This window comes from Oncorhynchus tshawytscha, linkage group LG09, assembly GCF_018296145.1.
Source record: "Oncorhynchus tshawytscha isolate Ot180627B linkage group LG09, Otsh_v2.0, whole genome shotgun sequence".
Taxonomy (NCBI): Eukaryota; Metazoa; Chordata; class Actinopteri; order Salmoniformes; family Salmonidae; genus Oncorhynchus; species Oncorhynchus tshawytscha.
In genome coordinates, this window is record NC_056437.1 from 3,033,405 (window position 1) to 3,052,940 (window position 19,536).

The following is a 19,536-nucleotide window of genomic DNA, read 5'->3' on the forward strand; positions in this document are numbered from 1 at the left end:
TAGTTTAGTCTTTTATCTACCCAGCTCTGGCTTCAGTACTTCAAACTACCCATGTCTTAGAGAAGAGGTGTAACTACACAGAGCTGTATATATGCATACTGTATCAAGCTGTAGGTCTACTGTATCGTTCCATGCCTTAGCTTGAGGAGATAGCTAAGTTGGTAGATCGGTATTGAGCTGTAGGTCTACTGTATCGTTCCATGTCTTAGCTTGAGGAGATAGCTACGTTGGTAGATCGGTATTGAGCTGTAGGTCTAGCTAACAATGAAGTTTACTTCAATGCCCTTGGATAATACATAAAGGACTTCCCTGACATACTCAAAATAGATTGTATAATAGGGATATACTGTGTTGAACTGTGTTCACCAATGGTAACTCCATGGATCCTCTGATCTAGAGTCAACAGCTACAGCATATGTTACTACAGTCATGAGGCAGAGGACACCGGGTTGTTGTGTGTATATCCAGGACAGGGTTGTTGTGTGTATAGTCAGGACAGGGTTGTTGTGTGTATATCCAGGATAGCAGGACAGGAGAGGGTTGTTGTGTGTATATCAAATCAAATCAAATCAAATTTATTTATAGTAGCCCTTCCAGGACAGGGTTGTTGTGTGTACATCAGCTGATATCTCAAAGTGCTGTACAGAAACCCAGCCTAAAACCCCAAACAGGAAGCAATGCAGGTGTAGAAGTGACAGGGTTGTTGTGTGTATAGCCAGGTTGTTGTGTGTATATCACGGTGGCTAGGAAAAACTCCCTAGAAAGGCCAAAACCTAGGAAGAAACCTAGAGAGGAACCAGGCTATGTGGGGTGGCCAGTCCTCTTCTGGCTGTGCCGGGTGGAGATTATAACAGAACATGGCCAAGATGTTCAAATGTTCATAAATGACCAGCATGGTCCAATAATAATAAGGCAGAACAGTTGAAACTGGAGCAGCAGCACAGTCAGGTGGAAGTTGAAACTGGACAGCAAGGAGTCATCATGCCAGGACAGGACAGGGTCATTGTGTGTATAGTCAGGACAGGGTTGTTGTGTGTATATCCAGGACAGGGTTGTTGTGTGTATAGCCAGGACAAGACAGGGTTGTTGTGTTTATAGCCAGGACAGGACAGGGTTGGTGTGTGTATATCCAGGACAGGACAGGCTTGGTGTGTGTATATCCAGGACAGGACAGCGTTGTTGTGTGTATAGCCAGGACAGGGTTGTTGTGTGTATATCCAGGACAGGACAGGGTTGTTGTGTGTATATCCAGGACAGGACAGGCTTGTTGTGTGTATAGCCAGGACAGGACAGGGTTGTTGTGTGTATAGTCAGGACAGGGTTGTTGTGTGTATAGCCAGGACAGGACAGGGATGTTGTGTGTATAGCCAGGACAGGACAGGGTTTTTGTGTGTATAGCCAGGACAGGACAGGGTTTTTGTGTGTATATCCAGGACAGGGTTGTTGTGTGTATAGCCAGGACAAGACAGGGTTGTTGTGTTTATAGCCAGGACAGGACAGGGTTGGTGTGTGTATATCCAGGACAGGACAGGCTTGGTGTGTGTATATCCAGGACAGGACAGGGTTGTTGTGTGTATAGCCAGGGTTGTTGTGTGTAACAGGACAGGGGGTTGTTGTGTGTATATCCAGGACAGGACAGGCTTTTTGTGTGTATAGCCAGGACAGGACAGGGTTGTTGTGTGTATAGCCAGGACAGGACAGGGTTTTGTGTATAGTGTGTATAGCCAGAACAGGACAGGGTTGTTGTGTGTATAGCCAGGACAGGACAGGGTTTTTGTGTGTATAGCCAGAACAGGACAGGGTTGTTGTGTGTATAGCCAGGACAGGACAGGGTTTTTGTGTGTATAGCCAGAACAGGACAGGGTTGTTGTGTGTATATCCAGGATAGGACAGGGTTGTTGTGTGTATAGTCAGGACAGGGGCTTGTTGTGTGTATATCCAGGACAGGGTTGTTGTGTGTATAGCCAGGACAAGACAGGGTTGTTGTGTTTATAGCCAGGATATCAGGACAGGGTTGTTGTGTGTATATCCAGGACAGGACAGGGTTGTTGTGTGTATAGCCAGGACAGGACAGGGTTGTTGTGTGTATAGCCAGGACAGGGGCTTGTTGTGTGTATATCCAGGACAGGACAGGGTTGTTGTGTGTATAGCCAGGACAGGACAGGGTTGTTGTGTGTATAGCCAGGACAGGGTTGTTGTGTGTATAGCCAGGACAGGGTTGTTGTATGTATATCCAGGACAGGACAGGGTTGTTGTGTGTATATCCAGGACAGGATAGGTGACGTCCCCTGGCAGTGTAATGTATTACCATTCATAGGTTGGATGACCATCAGCATCAATGATAGTGTCCCACATAGAACCATATTTCCTACATTGTGCTCTATGGGTCGTGGTCAAAAGTAGTGCACTATATTTAAACGATTCTGTCTGTATCCTGGGATGATGAGGCTGTCCTTATTTGCCACTTTGATCCCATCTCTCCCCTGGGAGAATCACTGTGACAGATGTCCTGACCTATCAGGAAACAGGAAGCCTGTCGAGTCAATTATACCTTGTCAATTTTAAATACATATTTCTTGAACGGAGGATGTTCCTCAAGCCATTTTGGCCAGTCAGCTGATTAACTGTGTATATAGAGTATAGAGTATATACATTAAAGCTAAAATATCAACACAACATGCAACAATTTCAATGATTTTACTGAGTTACAGTTCATATGAGGGATTCAGTCAATGGAAATGTATTAGGCCCTAATCTATGGATTTCACGTGACTGGACACAAAAAGAGTTGGGGGAGTGAATAAGAAAACCAGTCAATGTCTGGTGTGACGACCATTTGCCTCGTGCGGCACGACACAACTCCTTCACACAGAGTTGATCAGGCTGTTGATTGTGGTCTGTGGAATGTCGTCCCACTACTCTTCAATGGCTGTGTGAAGTTGGTGGATGTTGGCGGGAACTGGAACACGCTGTCGTACATGTCGATCCAGAGCATCCCAAACATGCTCAATGGGCGACATGTCTGGTGAGTATGCAGGCCATGGAAGAACTGGGACATTTTCAGCTTCCAGGAATTGTGTACAGATCTTTGCGAATTGGAGATGTGCATTAATGTGCTAAAACATGAGGTGATGGAGGCGGATGAATGGCACAACAATGGATCTCATCACGGTATCTCTGTGCATTCAAATTGCAATCGATAAAATGTAATTGTGTTCTCTATTCATCCCTCCTCCTCTTCCTCGGCCCCGCTCTGCTCATCATCATTCTCTATTTCATCCCCCCTCCTCCTCGGCCCCCGCTCTGCTCCTCATCATTCTCTATTCATTTTGCCACTTCAACCCTCATCCAAATTCTGTTTCACTTCTCTCCTTTGTGAAGTAATAAATAAAGGTGTTATCTTTCACCTCGACGCTACACGGGTCGTTCACAACTGAAGCTGCAACCCCAGCCACTCCACCCTCATTCTCCCGACATCTAGGTCGCTGGTCATGCTCTGCTCCACCTCAAATGTGTTAGATCCAATCTATTGGCCATCCTCTCAGCTCTACGGTCCTTTCAGCCACTGCTAATCAAAAAGCTACATTAGTTGGAGAGTATTAAATTACATTTGCATATGGCCGTGGGTGTCGTTCATTACAGCACCTTATCATATGTAAACAATAGGAGGCACTCGGCAGACCGGAATTGGGTCAGACGCTCTCTAGTACGCGTCTCTATCGTTTCGTATGACCTGCGTTCGGTTTCGATGCAAAGCAATCATTCAAATTTGATCATACAAATCCAACTGCATCATGTGTGGTTGGCTTCTACATACAAACATACCTAGCATGTAATATAATCACAGTGTGGTTGGCTTCTACATACAAACATACCTAGCATGTAATATAATCACAGTGTGGTTGGCTTCTACATACAAACATACCTAGCATGTAATATAATCACAGTGTGGTTGGCTTCTACATACAAACATACCTAGCATGTAATATAATCACAGTGTGGTTGGCTTCTACATACAAACATACCTAGCATGTAATATAATCACAGTGTGGTTGGGTTCTACATACAAACATACCTAGCATGTAATATAATCACAGTGTGGTTGGGTTCTGAAGCTAAGCAGGGTTGGTCTTGGTCAGTCCCTAGATGGCAGACCAGATGTGGCTGGAAGTGGTGTTGGAGGGCCAGTAGGAGGCACTCTATCCTCTGGTTTAAAAAATATCCCAATGCCCTAGGGCAGTGATTGGGGACACTGCCCTCTGTAGGGTGCTGTCTTTTGGATGGGATGTTAAACGGGTGTCCTGACTCTCTGAGGTCATTAAAGATCCCATGGCACTTATCGTAAGAGTAGGGATGTTAACCCCGGTGTCCTGGCTAAATTCCCAATATGGCCCTCAAACCATCATGGTCACCTAATAATCCCCAGTTTACAATTGGCTCATTCATCCCCCTCCTCTCCCCTGTAACTATTCCCCAGGTCGTTGCTGTAAATGAGAACGTGTTCTCAGTCAACTTCTATTACATATGTAACATAATCACAGCAGGGTGGTTGATTCTGTCGCTCAGTACGCCGTGCTTTATTGCAATGAGACTTTCCACTAATCATAATCTTACTTTTGTGATATAGCTTACATGCATTTAAAAATTATGATCAAATGAATCATTGTTTTCAATCTTTATATCTTCTAGTTTTCATCATCGTGTCCCTTCTCCCTGGTACCGTATATTCTTTTTGGAGGCAGTTCAATGCCAGCAACTACCTGTCCTCACATCATCTGGCTCAGAGGATCTTCCCTCGGAGACGAGGCCATTCACCCAAACTATTTCATGAAATGTCATATTGAATTCCCTTTGTCGTTCATTCAGATAAAGCCTCTACTCTATTGAAATGTAGTTTACGAAAGTTGAAATCAGGGTCTGCTCATTTAGCTTCATCCAGTAAGCATAACATAATTCACTTTGTTTTCTAGTCTAGTGGGAATGAATAGACACGTATCATCATCAGCATAGCATCTCATTCTTCTCCTCTTTCCTATTAACCATGTGTGGAATGTGATTAATCTATTTACCCTATGACCTATGACCTATAAGCATGGCAAAATAATATACATTCCTCACGCTTGCTGGGTTCACTCTTGCAATTATCACCTTCCTTTCTCTCAACCAATGGGTGTATTTACATGTCAAATTACCCATGTTCTCTCAGAACAACCTCTCCCTCAACGTCAGCAAGACAAAGGAGCTGATCGTGGATTACAGGAAAAGGAGGGCCGAGCACGACCCCATCCACATCGACGGGGCTGTAGTGGAGCGGGTGGAGAGCTTCAGGTTCCTCAGTGTCCACATCACTAAGGATCAATCGTGGTCCACACACACCAACACAGTCCTGAAGAGGGCATGACAATGCCTCTTCCCCCTCAAGAGGCTGAAAAGATTTGTCACGGGTCCTCAGATCCTCAAAAAGTTCTAAAGCTGCACCATCGAGAGCATCCTGACGGGTTGCATCACCACCTGGTATAGCAACTGCTTGATATCCGACCACAAGGCACTACCGAGGGTAGTGCATACGGCCCAGTACATCACAGGGAACAAGCTTCCTGCCATACAGGACCTCTATACCAGGCGGTGTCAGAGGAAGGCCCTAAAAAAAGTTATCTGCTACCACACGGCAAGCGGTACCAACGCACCTGCATGGGGCTACCTGCCATCACATCATCTGTCTCCGAGGATCTTCCCTCTGAGACGAGGCCATTCCCCAAACTAATACAAATGTTTCATTAGGTCTTTGTTGTTCATTCAGTTAAGACTCGATTGAAATACAACACCGCCTACAAAATGTGTGTATTTTACACTGTTTTCAGAAAAGTTTTCCTACCCCTTGAATAATTCCACATTTTGTTGTGCTACAGCCTGAATTCAAAATGGATTCAATTATATGTTTTTTTTCTCACTGATCGACACAGTACCTCATAATAACAAAAGTTAAAACGTGTTATTAGAAATTTGGGAAAATGTATTGAAAATTAAATACAAAAATTTAAATGACATAAGTATTCACAATACATGTTAGAATCACCTTTGGCAGTGATTACTTACAGTCTTTCTGGGTAAGTCTCTAAGAACTTTGCACACCTGGATTGTACAATATTTTCACATTATTCTCGTTAAAATTCTCCAAGCTCTGTCAAATTGGTTGCTGATCATTGCTAGACAGCCATTTTCAAGTCTTGCCATAGATTCTCAAGCCTATTTAAGTCAAAACTGTAACTAGGCAACTCAGGAACATTCAAATGTCATCTTGGTAAACAACTCCAGTGTATATTTGCCCTTGTGTTTTAGGTTATTGTCCTGCTGAAAGGTGAATTTGTCTCCCAGTGTCTGTTGGAAAGCAGACTGAACCAGGTTTTCCTCAAGGATTTTGCCAGTACTTAGCTCTAGTCCATATTTTTTTAAAGACTACTTAGTCCTAAATCTGTCAGTGAAAAAACAGCACGCAGGCAAAACCGAACTTTCCAAATATTCCAAAACCAATTGCGAGAAAACACAGGTTAGAAAGCAAATGTCTCTTGCTGAAAAGAGAAGACTCTAATCTGTCTGCTCTAGGCTAACAAATATTTGGTCAACTTCCAAATTGGCCCGGGAGAGAGAGAGGCTTTTGGCACGAGCGCAACGGACATTACCGGAGAGTGAGCTGCACATCATAGGGTGAGTCAGTGAAACTGGGAAGCCTTTTTAGGGACTATAATTTCCCCCTCCTATTGTGCAATATGTATCTCCACGTACAGTGGACTAGACTATTGATGGATTCAAGACAACGTCGTGTTTATTGATCTCAGATTCTCAATTTGTCAGTGTCAAAGTAGCCTGTCATTTCCATTATTTGTGCGGTATTACTAAAAAAGATTCTGCTGAAGTTTCCAGTAAAATGATGTAGAATTACATTTTTTTTTATAAATTCCTGGAACCTACTTTTAGTCTACAAGAAATGTTCCCCATGTGTGCCACTTCCACCTCTACTCTACTGCTCTATGTTACTAGGTAAATGCAATGCAACACTTCATTATATATATATATTTAAATGTCTTATTTAACCTGTATTTAACGAGGCAAGTCAGTTAAGAAAAAAGTTATTATTTACAATGACGGCCTACCCCGGCCTACCCCGGCCAAACCCGGTCTACCCCGGCCTACCCCGGCCAACCCCCAACCCGCCAAACCCGGCCAAACCCGGCCTACCCCGGCCTACCCCCTACCCCGGCCAAACCCCCTACCCGGCCAAACCCGGCCAAACCCGGTCTACCCCGGTCTACCCCGGCCTACCCCGGCCAACCCCGGCCAACCCCCCCGGCCAAACCCGGCCTACCCCGGCCTACCCCGGCCTACCCCGGCCTACCCCGGACGACGCTGGGCCAATTGTGCTCAAAGTCATTCCAAGAGCGCAGCATTTATTTTTCAACTCGAATCAATGAGCCCAATCAGTCGTCCATGACAACTACATCATAAACAACAGAGTAGGGCTGGCTAATAAGTCCTTAATTCTGGGGTCATGCTCAGGTAAAACAATTTGGCTAGTCTGTACTTCCATATTTCCACGTCTAATTCCTGAAGATCAATGGGTATTACAATGACTGGAATTCTGATAACTTTGGTTTTTAAAGATATCATTTATAATCATTTTTAAATATATAATTTAATCATATTATAATGTAGTAGAAAGCGATAGGTTAGAGGAAGCCTACATAACCAACCCATAAAGTACAATGTAACATCCATATATGGCCAGCTGTGTAAACTTTAACATAGATTTATCCTGCAATAGATGTGGTTCAATTGGTAACCTATACTATTGTCTTATATATATATATATATATATATATATAATATATGGCCAACTATGTAAACTTTAACATGGGTTTATCCTGCAATAGATGTGGTTCAATTGGTAACCTACGTTGCTGTCTTCCTCTAACGCCTCTTAAAGGGGAAAGTAATCTAAAAGTAACTGAATGTAATCAGATTACATTACTGATTTGGGTAATCGGACAGGTGACGAGTTACTGTAGCAGATTACATTTAGAAAGTAACTTAGCCAACCCTGACCACTGATTAAATGGTCATTTTTGCAGATATTATTTGTAGCTAGTACTATGTCAATATTTATCTTTAAAAATTAGCATGGCATTTAGCCAATTAATATAATGCAGTTTGGGATTTTACCCCGTCCCCATCTCAAAACCACATGGTTCAGACCATTTTGAATTTTACAGAGAGCTTCTCCAACCTATGATTAAGACAATGCACGACTCACAGAAAATTGTTGCTGTCCTTTATGAAATTAACCGGTTCATGGAAAAATGACCAAATACACTGACTGTTTAAAAATATTAAAGCAAAACAACCAAAACTATTTCTTATGGTAAACCTGAACAATCCGTATAATCTATGAATGATTGAAAACACCAATCAGCAGTTGAATCCACTCCAGTACAATTACATCTTCTACAGTGCTTTTAGTAACAATGAGCCAGCACATTACATCAGTTGTCACTCAACTGGTAAAGTCTATGACAACGCGAGCAGCTGAATGCTAAAGGTGCTGTACAGATCTATCTTATTAAAACAGGGATAAGGCCTACCTCTGGTTGGCACCAGCAGCTGTGTCTCCAGCCCTGTGTACAACAGGGATAAGGCCTACCTCTGGTTGGCACCAGCAGCTGTGTCTCCCTCCCTGTGTACAACAGGGATAAGGCCTACCTCTGGTTGGCACCAGCAGCTGTGTCTCCCTCCCTGTGTACAACAGGGATAAGGCCTACCTCTGGTTGGCACCAGCAGCTGTGTCTCCAGCCCTGTGTACAACAGGGATAAGGCCTACCTCTGGTTGGCACCAGCAGCTGTGTCTCCCACCGCCCTGTGTACAACAGGGATAAGGCCTACCTCTGGTTGGCACCAGCAGCTGTGTCTCCCTCCCTGTGTACAACAGGGATAAGGCCTACCTCTGGTTGGCACCAGCAGCTGTGTCTCCTGCCCTGTGTACAACAGGGATAAGGCCTACCTCTGGTTGGCACCAGCAGCTGTGTCTCCCTCCCTGTGTACAACAGGGATAAGGCCTACCTCTGGTTGGCACCAGCAGCTGTGTCTCCAGCCCTGTGTACAACAGGGATAAGGCCTACCTCTGGTTGGCACCAGCAGCTGTGTCTCCCACCGCCCTGTGTACAACAGGGATAAGGCCTACCTCTGGTTGGCACCAGCAGCTGTGTCTCCAGCCCTGTGTACAACAGGGATAAGGCCTACCTCTGGTTGGCACCAGCAGCTGTGTCTCCAACCGCCCTGTGTACAACAGGGATAAGGCCTACCTCTGGTTGGCACCAGCAGCTGTGTCTCCAGCCCTGTGTACAACAGGGATAAGGCCTACCTCTGGTTGGCACCAGCAGCTGTGTCTCCCTCCCTGTGTACAACAGGGATAAGGCCTACCTCTGGTTGGCACCAGCAGCTGTGTCTCCCTTCCTGTGTACAACAGGGATAAGGCCTACCTCTGGTTGGCACCAGCAGCTGTGTCTCCAGCCCTGTGTACAACAGGGATAAGGCCTACCTCTGGTTGGCACCAGCAGCTGTGTCTCCCTCCCTGTGTACAACAGGGATAAGGCCTACCTCTGGTTGGCACCAGCAGCTGTGTCTCCTGCCCTGTGTACAACAGGGATAAGGCCTACCTCTGGTTGGCACCAGCAGCTGTGTCTCCAGCCCTGTGTACAACAGGGATAAGGCCTACCTCTGGTTGGCACCAGCAGCTGTGTCTCCAGCCCTGTGTACAACAGGGATAAGGCCTACCTCTGGTTGGCACCAGCAGCTGTGTCTCCAGCCCTGTGTACAACAGGGATAAGGCCTACCTCTGGTTGGCACCAGCAGCTGTGTCTCCCACCACCCTGTGTACAACAGGGATAAGGCCTACCTCTGGTTGGCACCAGCAGCTGTGTCTCCAGCCCTGTGTACAACAGGGATAAGGCCTACCTCTGGTTGGCACCAGCAGCTGTGTCTCCCTCCCTGTGTACAACAGGGATAAGGCCTACCTCTGGTTGGCACCAGCAGCTGTGTCTCCTGCCCTGTGTACAACAGGGATAAGGCCTACCTCTGGTTGGCACCAGCAGCTCTGTCTCCCTCCCTGTGTACAACAGGGATAAGGCCTACCTCTGGTTGGCACCAGCAGCTGTGTCTCCAGCCCTGTGTACAACAGGGATAAGGCCTACCTCTGGTTGGCACCAGCAGCTGTGTCTCCTGCCCTGTGTACAACAGGGATAAGGCCTACCTCTGGTTGGCACCAGCAGCTGTGTCTCCTGCCCTGTGTACAACAGGGATAAGGCCTACCTCTGGTTGGCACCAGCAGCTGTGTCTCCAGCCCTGTGTACAACAGGGATAAGGCCTACCTCTGGTTGGCACCAGCAGCTGTGTCTCCCACCGCCCTGTCATACACAGTAACATAAAAGTTCAATAGGCTACTGACCTGAAGGATAAGATATGAGTTCAGTCACAACTGATACAAGGAATTTTCAGAATAAGACTATATGAGTTACTTAATTTGGACCGATATACTGGTATCTTAACCATTGGTTTGGGCTCCCGGGGACCGATGTACTAGTATCTTAACCATTGGTTTGGGCTCCCGGGGACCGATGTACTAGTATCTTAACCATTGGTTTGGGCTCCCGGGGACCGATGTACTAGTATCTTAACCATTGGTTTGGGCTCCCGGGGACCGATGTACTAGTATCTTAACCATTGGTTTGGGCTCCCGGGGACCGATGTACTAGTATCTTACCCATTGGTTTGGGCTCCCGGGGACCGATGTACTAGTATCTTACCCATTGGTTTGGGCTCCCGGGACCGATGTACTAGTATCTTACCCATTGGTTTGGGCTCCCGGGGACCGATGTACTAGTATCTTAACCATTGGTTTGGGCTCCCGGGGACCGATGTACTAGTATCTTAACCATTGGTTTGGGCTCCCGGGGACCGATGTACTAGTATCTTAACCATTGGTTTGGGCTCCCGGGGACCGATGTACTAGTATCTTAACCATTGGTTTGGGCTCCCGGGGACCGATGTACTAGTATCTTAACCATTGGTTTGGGCTCCCGGGGACCGATGTACTAGTATCTTAACCATTGGTTTGGGCTCCCGGGACCGATGTACTAGTATCTTAACCATTGGTTTGGGCTCCCGGGGACCGATGTACTAGTATCTTAACCATTGGTTTGGGCTCCCGGGGACCGATGTACTAGTATCTTAACCATTGGTTTGGGCTCCCGGGGACCGATGTACTAGTATCTTAACCATTGGTTTGGGCTCCCGGGGACCGATGTACTAGTATCTTAAACATTGGTTTGGGCTCCCGGGGACCGATGTACTAGTATCTTAACCATTGGTTTGGGCTCCCGGGGACAGATGTACTAGTATCTTAACCATTGGTTTGGGCTCCCGGGGACCGATGTACTAGTATCTTAACCATTGGTTTGGGCTCCCGGGGACCGATGTACTAGTATCTTACCCATTGGTTTGGGCTCCCGGGGACCGATGTACTAGTATCTTAACCATTGGTTTGGGCTCCCGGGGACCGATGTACTAGTATCTTAACCATTGGTTTGGGCTCCCGGGGACCGATGTACTAGTATCTTAACCATTGGTTTGGGCTCCCGGGGACCGATGTACTAGTATCTTACCCATTGGTTTAGGGCTCCCGGGGACCGATGTACTAGTATCTTCACCATTGGTTTGGGCTCCCGGGGACCGATGTACTAGTATCTTAACCATTGGTTTGGGCTCCCGGGGACCGATGTACTAGTATCTTAACCATTGGTTTGGGCTCCCGGGGACCGATGTACTAGTATCTTAACCATTGGTTTGGGCTCCCGGGGACCGATGTACTAGTATCTTAACCATTGGTTTGGGCTCCCGGGGACCGATGTACTAGTATCTTAACCATTGGTTTGGGCTCCCTGGGACCGATGTACTAGTATCTTAACCATTTGAACTGTGGGTGAATCGTTACACCTCTTATTATTAAGTGATGAATTAAAACCTGAAATTCCGTTACCAAATCGTTAATGGAATTTCAGAAAATAACGGAATTTCTGCAATTGAATTGGCTATAATATGAAATCATAGTAGTGACAAACTACAGTTAGGTTTACACGTTTGGACAGTGCAGTACAATACAGCACAGTATTTCATATTTTATTGGGATCCTCAATTACACTCTTCCTGGGGTCCAAACAGGAAACAAAACAACAAATAAAAAGACCTAATAATACACATAACAGTACATCATTTCCTGCCTCTGCCTCCCGCTTCAGAAACAGGAGATGGTTCCTGTTCTACGAGCCGTTCCAGCTCCCACAAGTCAATGCTTCATGCAAGGCCCCCCATCTACACATTACAACCCATAATACAGTGGCAATTACAATAAAACATATATATCACATTGCGTGTCTGCGTGTCTCTTCAAGTCAAGGCTTGTGCACAAGGCCACCCACCCACATAATAAAGAGTCAATTACAACACAAACATGTCTCTTCACAGTCCTGTTCTGTGCAGTAAGGTGTTATTTTATCAGGGTTTTTTTATCTGGTTTTACTGCTATCTTGAGTTACCTCATTCGGCAGAGAGTTCCATGTAGTCACGACTCTATTTAATACTGTGTGTTTCCCAGCCAATGCTTTTAGTTTTTTGAGATATTTAGCAACAGACTATTGCTAGTTTATTACCCAGTACTGTGGAGTAGAGCACAGTTCAGTACTGTAGAGTAGAGCACAGTTCAGTACTATAGAGTAGAGCACAGTTCAGTACTTTAGAGTAGAGCACAGTTCAGTACTGTAGAGTAGAGCACAGTTCAGTACTGTAGAGTAGAGCACAGTTCAGTACTGTAAAGCAAAGCACAGTTCAGTACTGTAGAGCAGAGCACAGTTCAGTACTGTAGAGTAGAGCACAGTTCAGTACTGTAGAGCAGAGCACAGTTCAGTACTGTAGAGTAGAGCACAGTTCAGTACTGTAGAGTAGAGCACAGTTCAGTACTGTAGAGCAGAGCACAGTTCAGTACTGTAGAGTAGAGCACAGTTCAGTACTGTAGAGTAGAGCACAGTTCAGTACTGTAGAGTAGAGCACAGTTCAGTACTGTAGAGTAGAGCACAGTTCAGTACTGTAGAGCAGAGCACAGTTCAGTACTGTAGAGCAGAGCACAGTTCAGTACTGTAGAGTAGAGCACAGTTCAGTACTGTAGAGTAGAGCACAGTTCAGTACTGTAGAGCAGAGCACAGTTCAGTACTGTAGAGTAGAGCACAGTTCAGTACTGTAGAGTAGAGCACAGTTCAGTACTGTAGAGCAGAGCACAGTTCAGTACTGTAGAGCAGAGCACAGTTCAGTACTGTAGAGCAGAGCACAGTTCAGTACTGTAGAGCAGAGCACAGTTCAGTACTGTAGAGTAGAGCACAGTTCAGTACTGTAGAGCAGAGCACAGTTCAGTACTGTAGAGCAGAGCACAGTTCAGTACTGTAGAGCAGAGCACAGTTCAGTACTGTAGAGTTAGCACAGTTCAGTACTGTAGAGTAGAGCACAGTTCAGTACTGTAGAGCAGAGCACAGTTCAGTACTGTAGAGTAGAGCACAGTTCAGTACTGTAGAGTAGAGCACAGTTCAGTACTGTAGAGCAGAGCACAGTTCAGTACTGTAGAGCAGAGCACAGTTCAGTACTGTAGAGTAGAGCACAGTTCAGTACTGTAGAGCAGAGCACAGTTCAGTACTGTAGAGTAGAGCACAGTTCAGTACTGTAGAGTAGAGCACAGTTCAGTACTGTAGAGTAGAGCACAGTTCAGTACTGTAGAGTAGAGCACAGTTCAGTACTGTAGAGCAGAGCACAGTTCAGTACTGTAGAGTAGAGCACAGTTCAGTACTGTAGAGTAGAGCACAGTTCAGTACTGTAGAGTAGAGCACAGTTCAGTACTGTAGAGTAGAGCACAGTTCAGTACTGTAGAGCAGAGCACAGTTCAGTACTGTAGAGCAGAGCACAGTTCAGTACTGTAGAGCAGAGCACAGTTCAGTACTGTAGAGCAGAGCACAGTTCAGTACTGTAGAGCAGAGCACAGTTCAGTACTGTAGAGTAGAGCACAGTTCAGTACTGTAGAGTAGAGCACAGTTCAGTACTGTAGAGTAGAGCACAGTTCAGTACTGTAGAGTAGAGCACAGTTCAGTACTGTAGAGCAGAGCACAGTTCAGTACTGTAGAGTAGAGCACAGTTCAGTACTGTAGAGCAGAGCACAGTTCAGTACTGTAGAGTAGAGCACAGTTCAGTACTGTAGAGTAGAGCACAGTTCAGTACTGTAGAGTAGAGCACAGTTCAGTACTGTAGAGTAGAGCACAGTTCAGTACTGTAGAGCAGAGCACAGTTCAGTACTGTAGAGTAGAGCACAGTTCAGTACTGTAGAGCAGAGCACAGTTCAGTACTGTAGAGTAGAGCACAGTTCAGTACTGTAGAGCAGAGCACAGTTCAGTACTGTAGAGCAGAGCACAGTTCAGTACTGTAGAGTAGAGCACAGTTCAGTACTGTAGAGTAGAGCACAGTTCAGTACTGTAGAGTAGAGCACAGTTCAGTACTGTAGAGTAGAGCACAGTTCAGTACTGTAGAGTAGAGCACAGTTCAGTACTGTAGAGCAGAGCACAGTTCAGTACTGTAGAGTAAAGAAACGGAACTATACTCTACTGTAGAGTAGAACGGTGTTTAAATCTGCTTAGTTCAGTCTGAAAGGTTTGTTTTTTTGGAGGGGGTTCAGACTTTATTTTCTTGAAATACACTTGCATGCATTTCTAAATGCTGACTGACTGCTGTGTTGAGAATGTATCTGTATAATTTGACACCAATAAAAGTGTTTTAGATATAGACTTAACCTACGGCAGTAGTTTATTGTAGTGTATCTGTGTCGATGTGTTGTAGCCTATAGGCAGTGTGTTCCCGACATTCCGAAGTATCCAACCTAAAGAAAGAAGTTGCCAACTAGGGGGGGGTTAGTCACTATATGAATAGCCAGCTGGAGCTTATAGAACACAATGTTGTAGCCTAGAGCTTGTCCAGCCTTCACTGATTAATACACAGCACAATACACATTCATTACTAATCTAGCCAATTAGAAGAAACTAATGAACACTACAAGACATCATGAATTCACCCTCCACACTGAAAATGAGGCTGTCTATGTGTGTGTGTGTACAAATGCATGAATGTGTAACAAGGGGAGCAACATCTACACATTCTCAGGCTATGGTGGTGATGGAGACTCTGTAGGGCTTTCCATCCATCCATAGGAGCTGTCGGTACCTGAAGTATGTTCCCTATATATAGTAAACTACTGTTGACCAGGGCCCTTAGGAAATGACACAGTGTGATGATGTGCCCATGTGAAGTCACTGGCCAGATACATTAACTGATCCAATAGAGCTGAGTGAATGCAATCTCTTTTGATGGGGGGGATTTCCACGTTGTTGTTGAAAATCACCCGAATTGCTTTATTGCATCGACACACATCAATATCATAATAGGCCTGATGTGTACCTCCACACCAACTAGAAGGGCCACAGCCCGTAGGGCATCGTGTGCAATCAGTTTGGGGTAAAGATGATCGGGAGATCACACATCGGGATCTTAGAGTAGGAGTGCTGATCTAGGATCAGGTCTCACTTGTTCATGTATTCATTATTATCCTAAAATCAGCACTGCTCCTAAACCGGACAGCGAGGGGGGGAAAGGCGACAAAAACAACTAGGCTGCATCACCATGTCCCCGCTAATGGCGAACATATTATGTCTGATTAGGATGTATAGGCTCTCACACAACTCGGGATGTAAAAGTCAACACGACGACGGTGTGGTAATGAGACAGCCATCACCTCACGGTCCTAAATGACTTCCAGAGGCAGGTGTTTGTCTGAGTCCACGGCTCCTCGCTGGTCAAAATGACCCTCTGAGGACCATGCCAGTAGTAGCCTGTCCTCCATCCACAACGTGTGGCTTCCCTCTCCAGGTTTGACCATTGAAACAAAGTGACGCTGTAGTGAAACACTGGCTACATGTAACGGGCTGACAGAAACACGCTGCCACTCCAGACATGTCAAAACCACTTGTCCATTACAGCAGGAGCCTATCGACCGTGGACGATGTCAGCAACAATAGACAACAGTTGAATTGGCGAATAGCAACCATTCCGCGTATTTCTCACCCGTGGGTCAGTGTGCAACCGACTGCATCACGGACAACTTACCGTGTGATTAAAGTATATTCCAAAGGAAGTGCAGATCCACCAAAGAGAAAGGAACGACAGGACAAAGTCATGCTACTCCATCGTATTGTCCGAGTGCTCCAGCGTGTACTTTGAGACGGGTGATCAGAAAGAGAGGACGTGAAGGGGATGCTGTGAATCGGAGGCGGGGACAAGGCGTGTTTTTACCACTGAGAACCCACTCAGGCGTTATAATGAGCTTTCATACAGCGTCCCCGCGATCAACGGGGACTGACGTTTCGTCCACCCCGAGTCTTTATTTTTAACAAATTGGTTTTTTTGGCGGAGTCACAACCCGTGTATCACCTGTACACCTGTCAGTTTACTGACTACTTGGCGAGAAGATTGGGGATGAATCCACCACCAGCCCAAGCCAATAGCATAGAACCTCAAATACTCTACTATTAGTCCAATCTCCAAACATAATTGTCACAATTTCTTGACTATAATATCATAAGGAAGGCAGGGAGCAGTTCTCGAACCCTCGATCTTCTAGCCTAAAGTCCAGCGCGCTACCTTAAAGTCATGCTCAAGCGGTAGAGTCGATATCCGCGCTTATAAACCCAGGGATCGTTACAATATAAACTGTGATGGTTTATACTACAAAACGAACTTTGATGGCTTGAAATGTTGAGGGTACACTCAATAGTTTTTTTTCTCGTTTTTATATCAAAATATTGTCCACCATACACTTCTGCCCATGTGTAGTTATCCCGGGGAGGAGGTTGTATCAAAGGTAACCTAATGTAGTAGCATTAAAGAAAAGGCATTTAATACCTTCTGGTCCTGGTTGCTCTTCAACCAATCCAATAAACGTGGAGGAGGAGTTAAGATTGAGTACCTCCTTGTTATTAACGGACACACTCTTTTCACGCCACTTCGATACAAAGTGATTTTCATAGCAGGTTAGGAGTGCATTTTTTGCCAACACTAACTTTTTCCCCTAACCTTAAACTCAGTCTCCTAACCTGCTGTTTTAATTCTCCTAACCTGCTCTGTAAATTCTCCTAACCTGCTACGAAGAAGTCGCTTCAATATATAAGTGACATAAAAATGGTCCAAAAGCGGAAGTCACATCACAGGCTCGTTGAAAACCTGATGTTGTGACCCTGCTGTTTATTGAGGTACCCAGTTAGTAAAAGGACTCAGGCTCAGCTGGGGCCCGCAACATTTGTTTTTCTGTCCCAGTATATGCCTGGCCCAAAGCTGGCCCACACACTGCAGACGGATCAGATTGAAAAGGAGCAGCCCAGCTCTGACCTACATACCGCACAAAGGTACAGCTGAGTTCCCGCCAGGTCCCCGGTCCAGAGGTGGGCCAGATAGTGAGTTCCCGCCAGGTCCCCGGTCCAGAGGTGGGCCAGATGCTGAGTTCCCCCCAGGTCCCCGGTCCAGAGGTGGGCTAGATGCTTAGTTCCCGCCAGGTCCCCGGGCCAGAGGTGGGCTAGATGCTGAGTTCCCGCCAGGTCCCTGTCCAGAGGTGGGCCAGATGCTGAGTTCCCGCCAGGTCCCCGGTCCAGAGGTGGGCTAGATGCTGAGTTCCCGCAAGGTCCCTGTCCAGAGGTGGGCCAGATGCTGAGTTCCCGCCAGGTCCCCGGTCCAGAGGTGGGCTAGATGCTTAGTTCCCGCCAGGTCCCCGGTCTAGAGGTGGGCTAGATGCTGAGTTCCAACCAGGTCCCCGGTCCAGAGGTGGGCTAGATGCTGAGTTCCCGCCAGGTTCCCGGTCCAGAGGTGGGCCAGATGCTGAGTTCCCGCCAGGTCCCCGGTCCAGAGGTGGGCTAGATGCTTAGTTCACGCCAGGTCCCCGGTCTAGAGGTGGGCTAGATGCTGAGTTCCAACCAGGTCCCCGGTCCAGAGGTGGGCTAGATGCTGAGTTCCTGCCAGGTCCCCGGTCCAGAGCTGGGCCAGATGCTGAGTTCCCGCCAGGTCCCCAGTCCAGAGGTGAGCCAGATGCTGAGTTCCCGCCAGGTCCCCGGTCCAGAGGTGGGCCAGATGCTGAGTTCCCACCAGGTCCCCAGTCCAGAGCTGGGCCAGATGCTGAGTTACCACCAGGTCCCAGTCCAGAGGTGGGCCAGATGCTGAGTTCCCACCAGGTCCCCGGTCCAGAGGTGGGCCAGATGCTGAGTTCCCGCCAGGTCCCCGGTCCAGAGGTGGGCCAGATGCTGAATTCCCACCAGGTCCCCGGTCCAGAGGTGGGCCAGATGCTGAGTTCCCGCCAGGTCCCCGGTCCAGAGCTGGGACAGATGCTGAGTTCCCGCCAGGTCCCCAGTCCAGAGGTGGGCCAGATGATGAGTTCCCGAAAGGTCCCAGGTCCAGAGGTGGGCCAGATGCTGAGTTCCCACCAGGTCCCCGGTCCAGAGGTGGGCTAGATGCTGAGTTCCCGCCCGGTCCCAGTCCAGAGGTGGGCTAGTTGCTGAGTTCCCGCCAGGTCCCCGGTTCAGAGGTGGGCCAGATGCTGAGTTCCAACCAGGTCCCCGGTCCAGAGGTGGGCTAGATGCTTAGTTCCCGCCAGGTCCCCGGTCTAGAGGTGGGCTAGATGCTGAGTTCCCGCCAGGTCCCTGTCCAGAGGTGGGCTAGATGCTGAGTTCCCGCCAGGTCCCCGGTTCAGAGGTGGGCCAGATGCTGAGTTCCAACCAGGTCCCCGGTTCAGAGGTGGGCTAGATGCTGAGTTCCAACCAGGTCCCCGGTCCAGAGGTGGGCTAGATGCTTAGTTCCCGCCAGGTCCCCGGTCTAGAGGACCTTGGAACATTTCATGAATCTAGGACCAAGAAAATGTATTCAAAGTAATATATTCTACAGTTTCAAAACAGTGGAGCTGGATATCTACTACACTAGAGGGTCTCCACAGAATGTCCTCAAGATATCAACTACACTAGAGGGTCTCAACTACACTAGAGGGTCTCTACTACACTAGAGAGTCTCTACTACACTAGAGAGTCTCTACTACACTAGAGGGTCTCTACTACACTAGAGGGTCTCTACAACACTAGAGGGTCTCTACTACACTAGAGGGTCTCCACAAAATGTCCACTAAAGCAGTTCACTGCACTCCAAATATACAGTTAGATCAAATGTATTGTGGATGAATCATTCTCTCTACATTGACTCTGTACCAGTACTCCCTGTATATATCCTCCACATTGACTCTGTACCGTAACACCCTGTATATAGCCTCCACATTGACTCTGTACCGGTGTCCCTGTATATAGCCTCCATATTGACTCT

The 19,536-nt window shown here is 46.9% G+C and overlaps 2 protein-coding genes across 2 annotated transcripts in view; one reads left to right on the plus strand and one right to left on the minus strand.

The window, feature by feature from the left end:
• The window catches only part of LOC112259473 (phospholipid phosphatase-related protein type 1), a 144,016-nt gene extending 127,507 nt beyond the window's left edge, over positions 1-16,509 (minus strand). Inside the window, exon 1 of the mRNA XM_042326368.1 lies at positions 16,294-16,509. The gene's annotated coding sequence lies outside the window, so the exon portion shown is untranslated. The remainder of the gene's footprint in view (positions 1-16,293) is intronic.
• A 1,333-nt stretch (positions 16,510-17,842) lies between these two features.
• Positions 17,843-18,680, plus strand: LOC121847335 (proline-rich protein HaeIII subfamily 1-like). The gene is made up of 2 exons (XM_042327944.1): positions 17,843-17,874; positions 18,125-18,680. The coding sequence occupies exons 1-2, from the start codon at positions 17,843-17,845 to the stop codon at positions 18,678-18,680; spliced, it is 588 nt and encodes a 195-aa protein (XP_042183878.1).
• Positions 18,681-19,536: the final 856 nt, after the last annotated feature.

Bases quoted from the DNA above. Each gene is read 5' to 3' on its own strand.
- LOC121847335 (XM_042327944.1), top strand. From the start codon at position 17,843: ATGCTGAGTTCCCGCAAGGTCCCTGTCCAGAG. The intron at 17,875-18,124 runs GTGGGCCAGATG...TCCCCGGTCTAG, and splicing joins CGCAAGGTCCCTGTCCAGAG to AGGTGGGCTAGATGCTGAGT.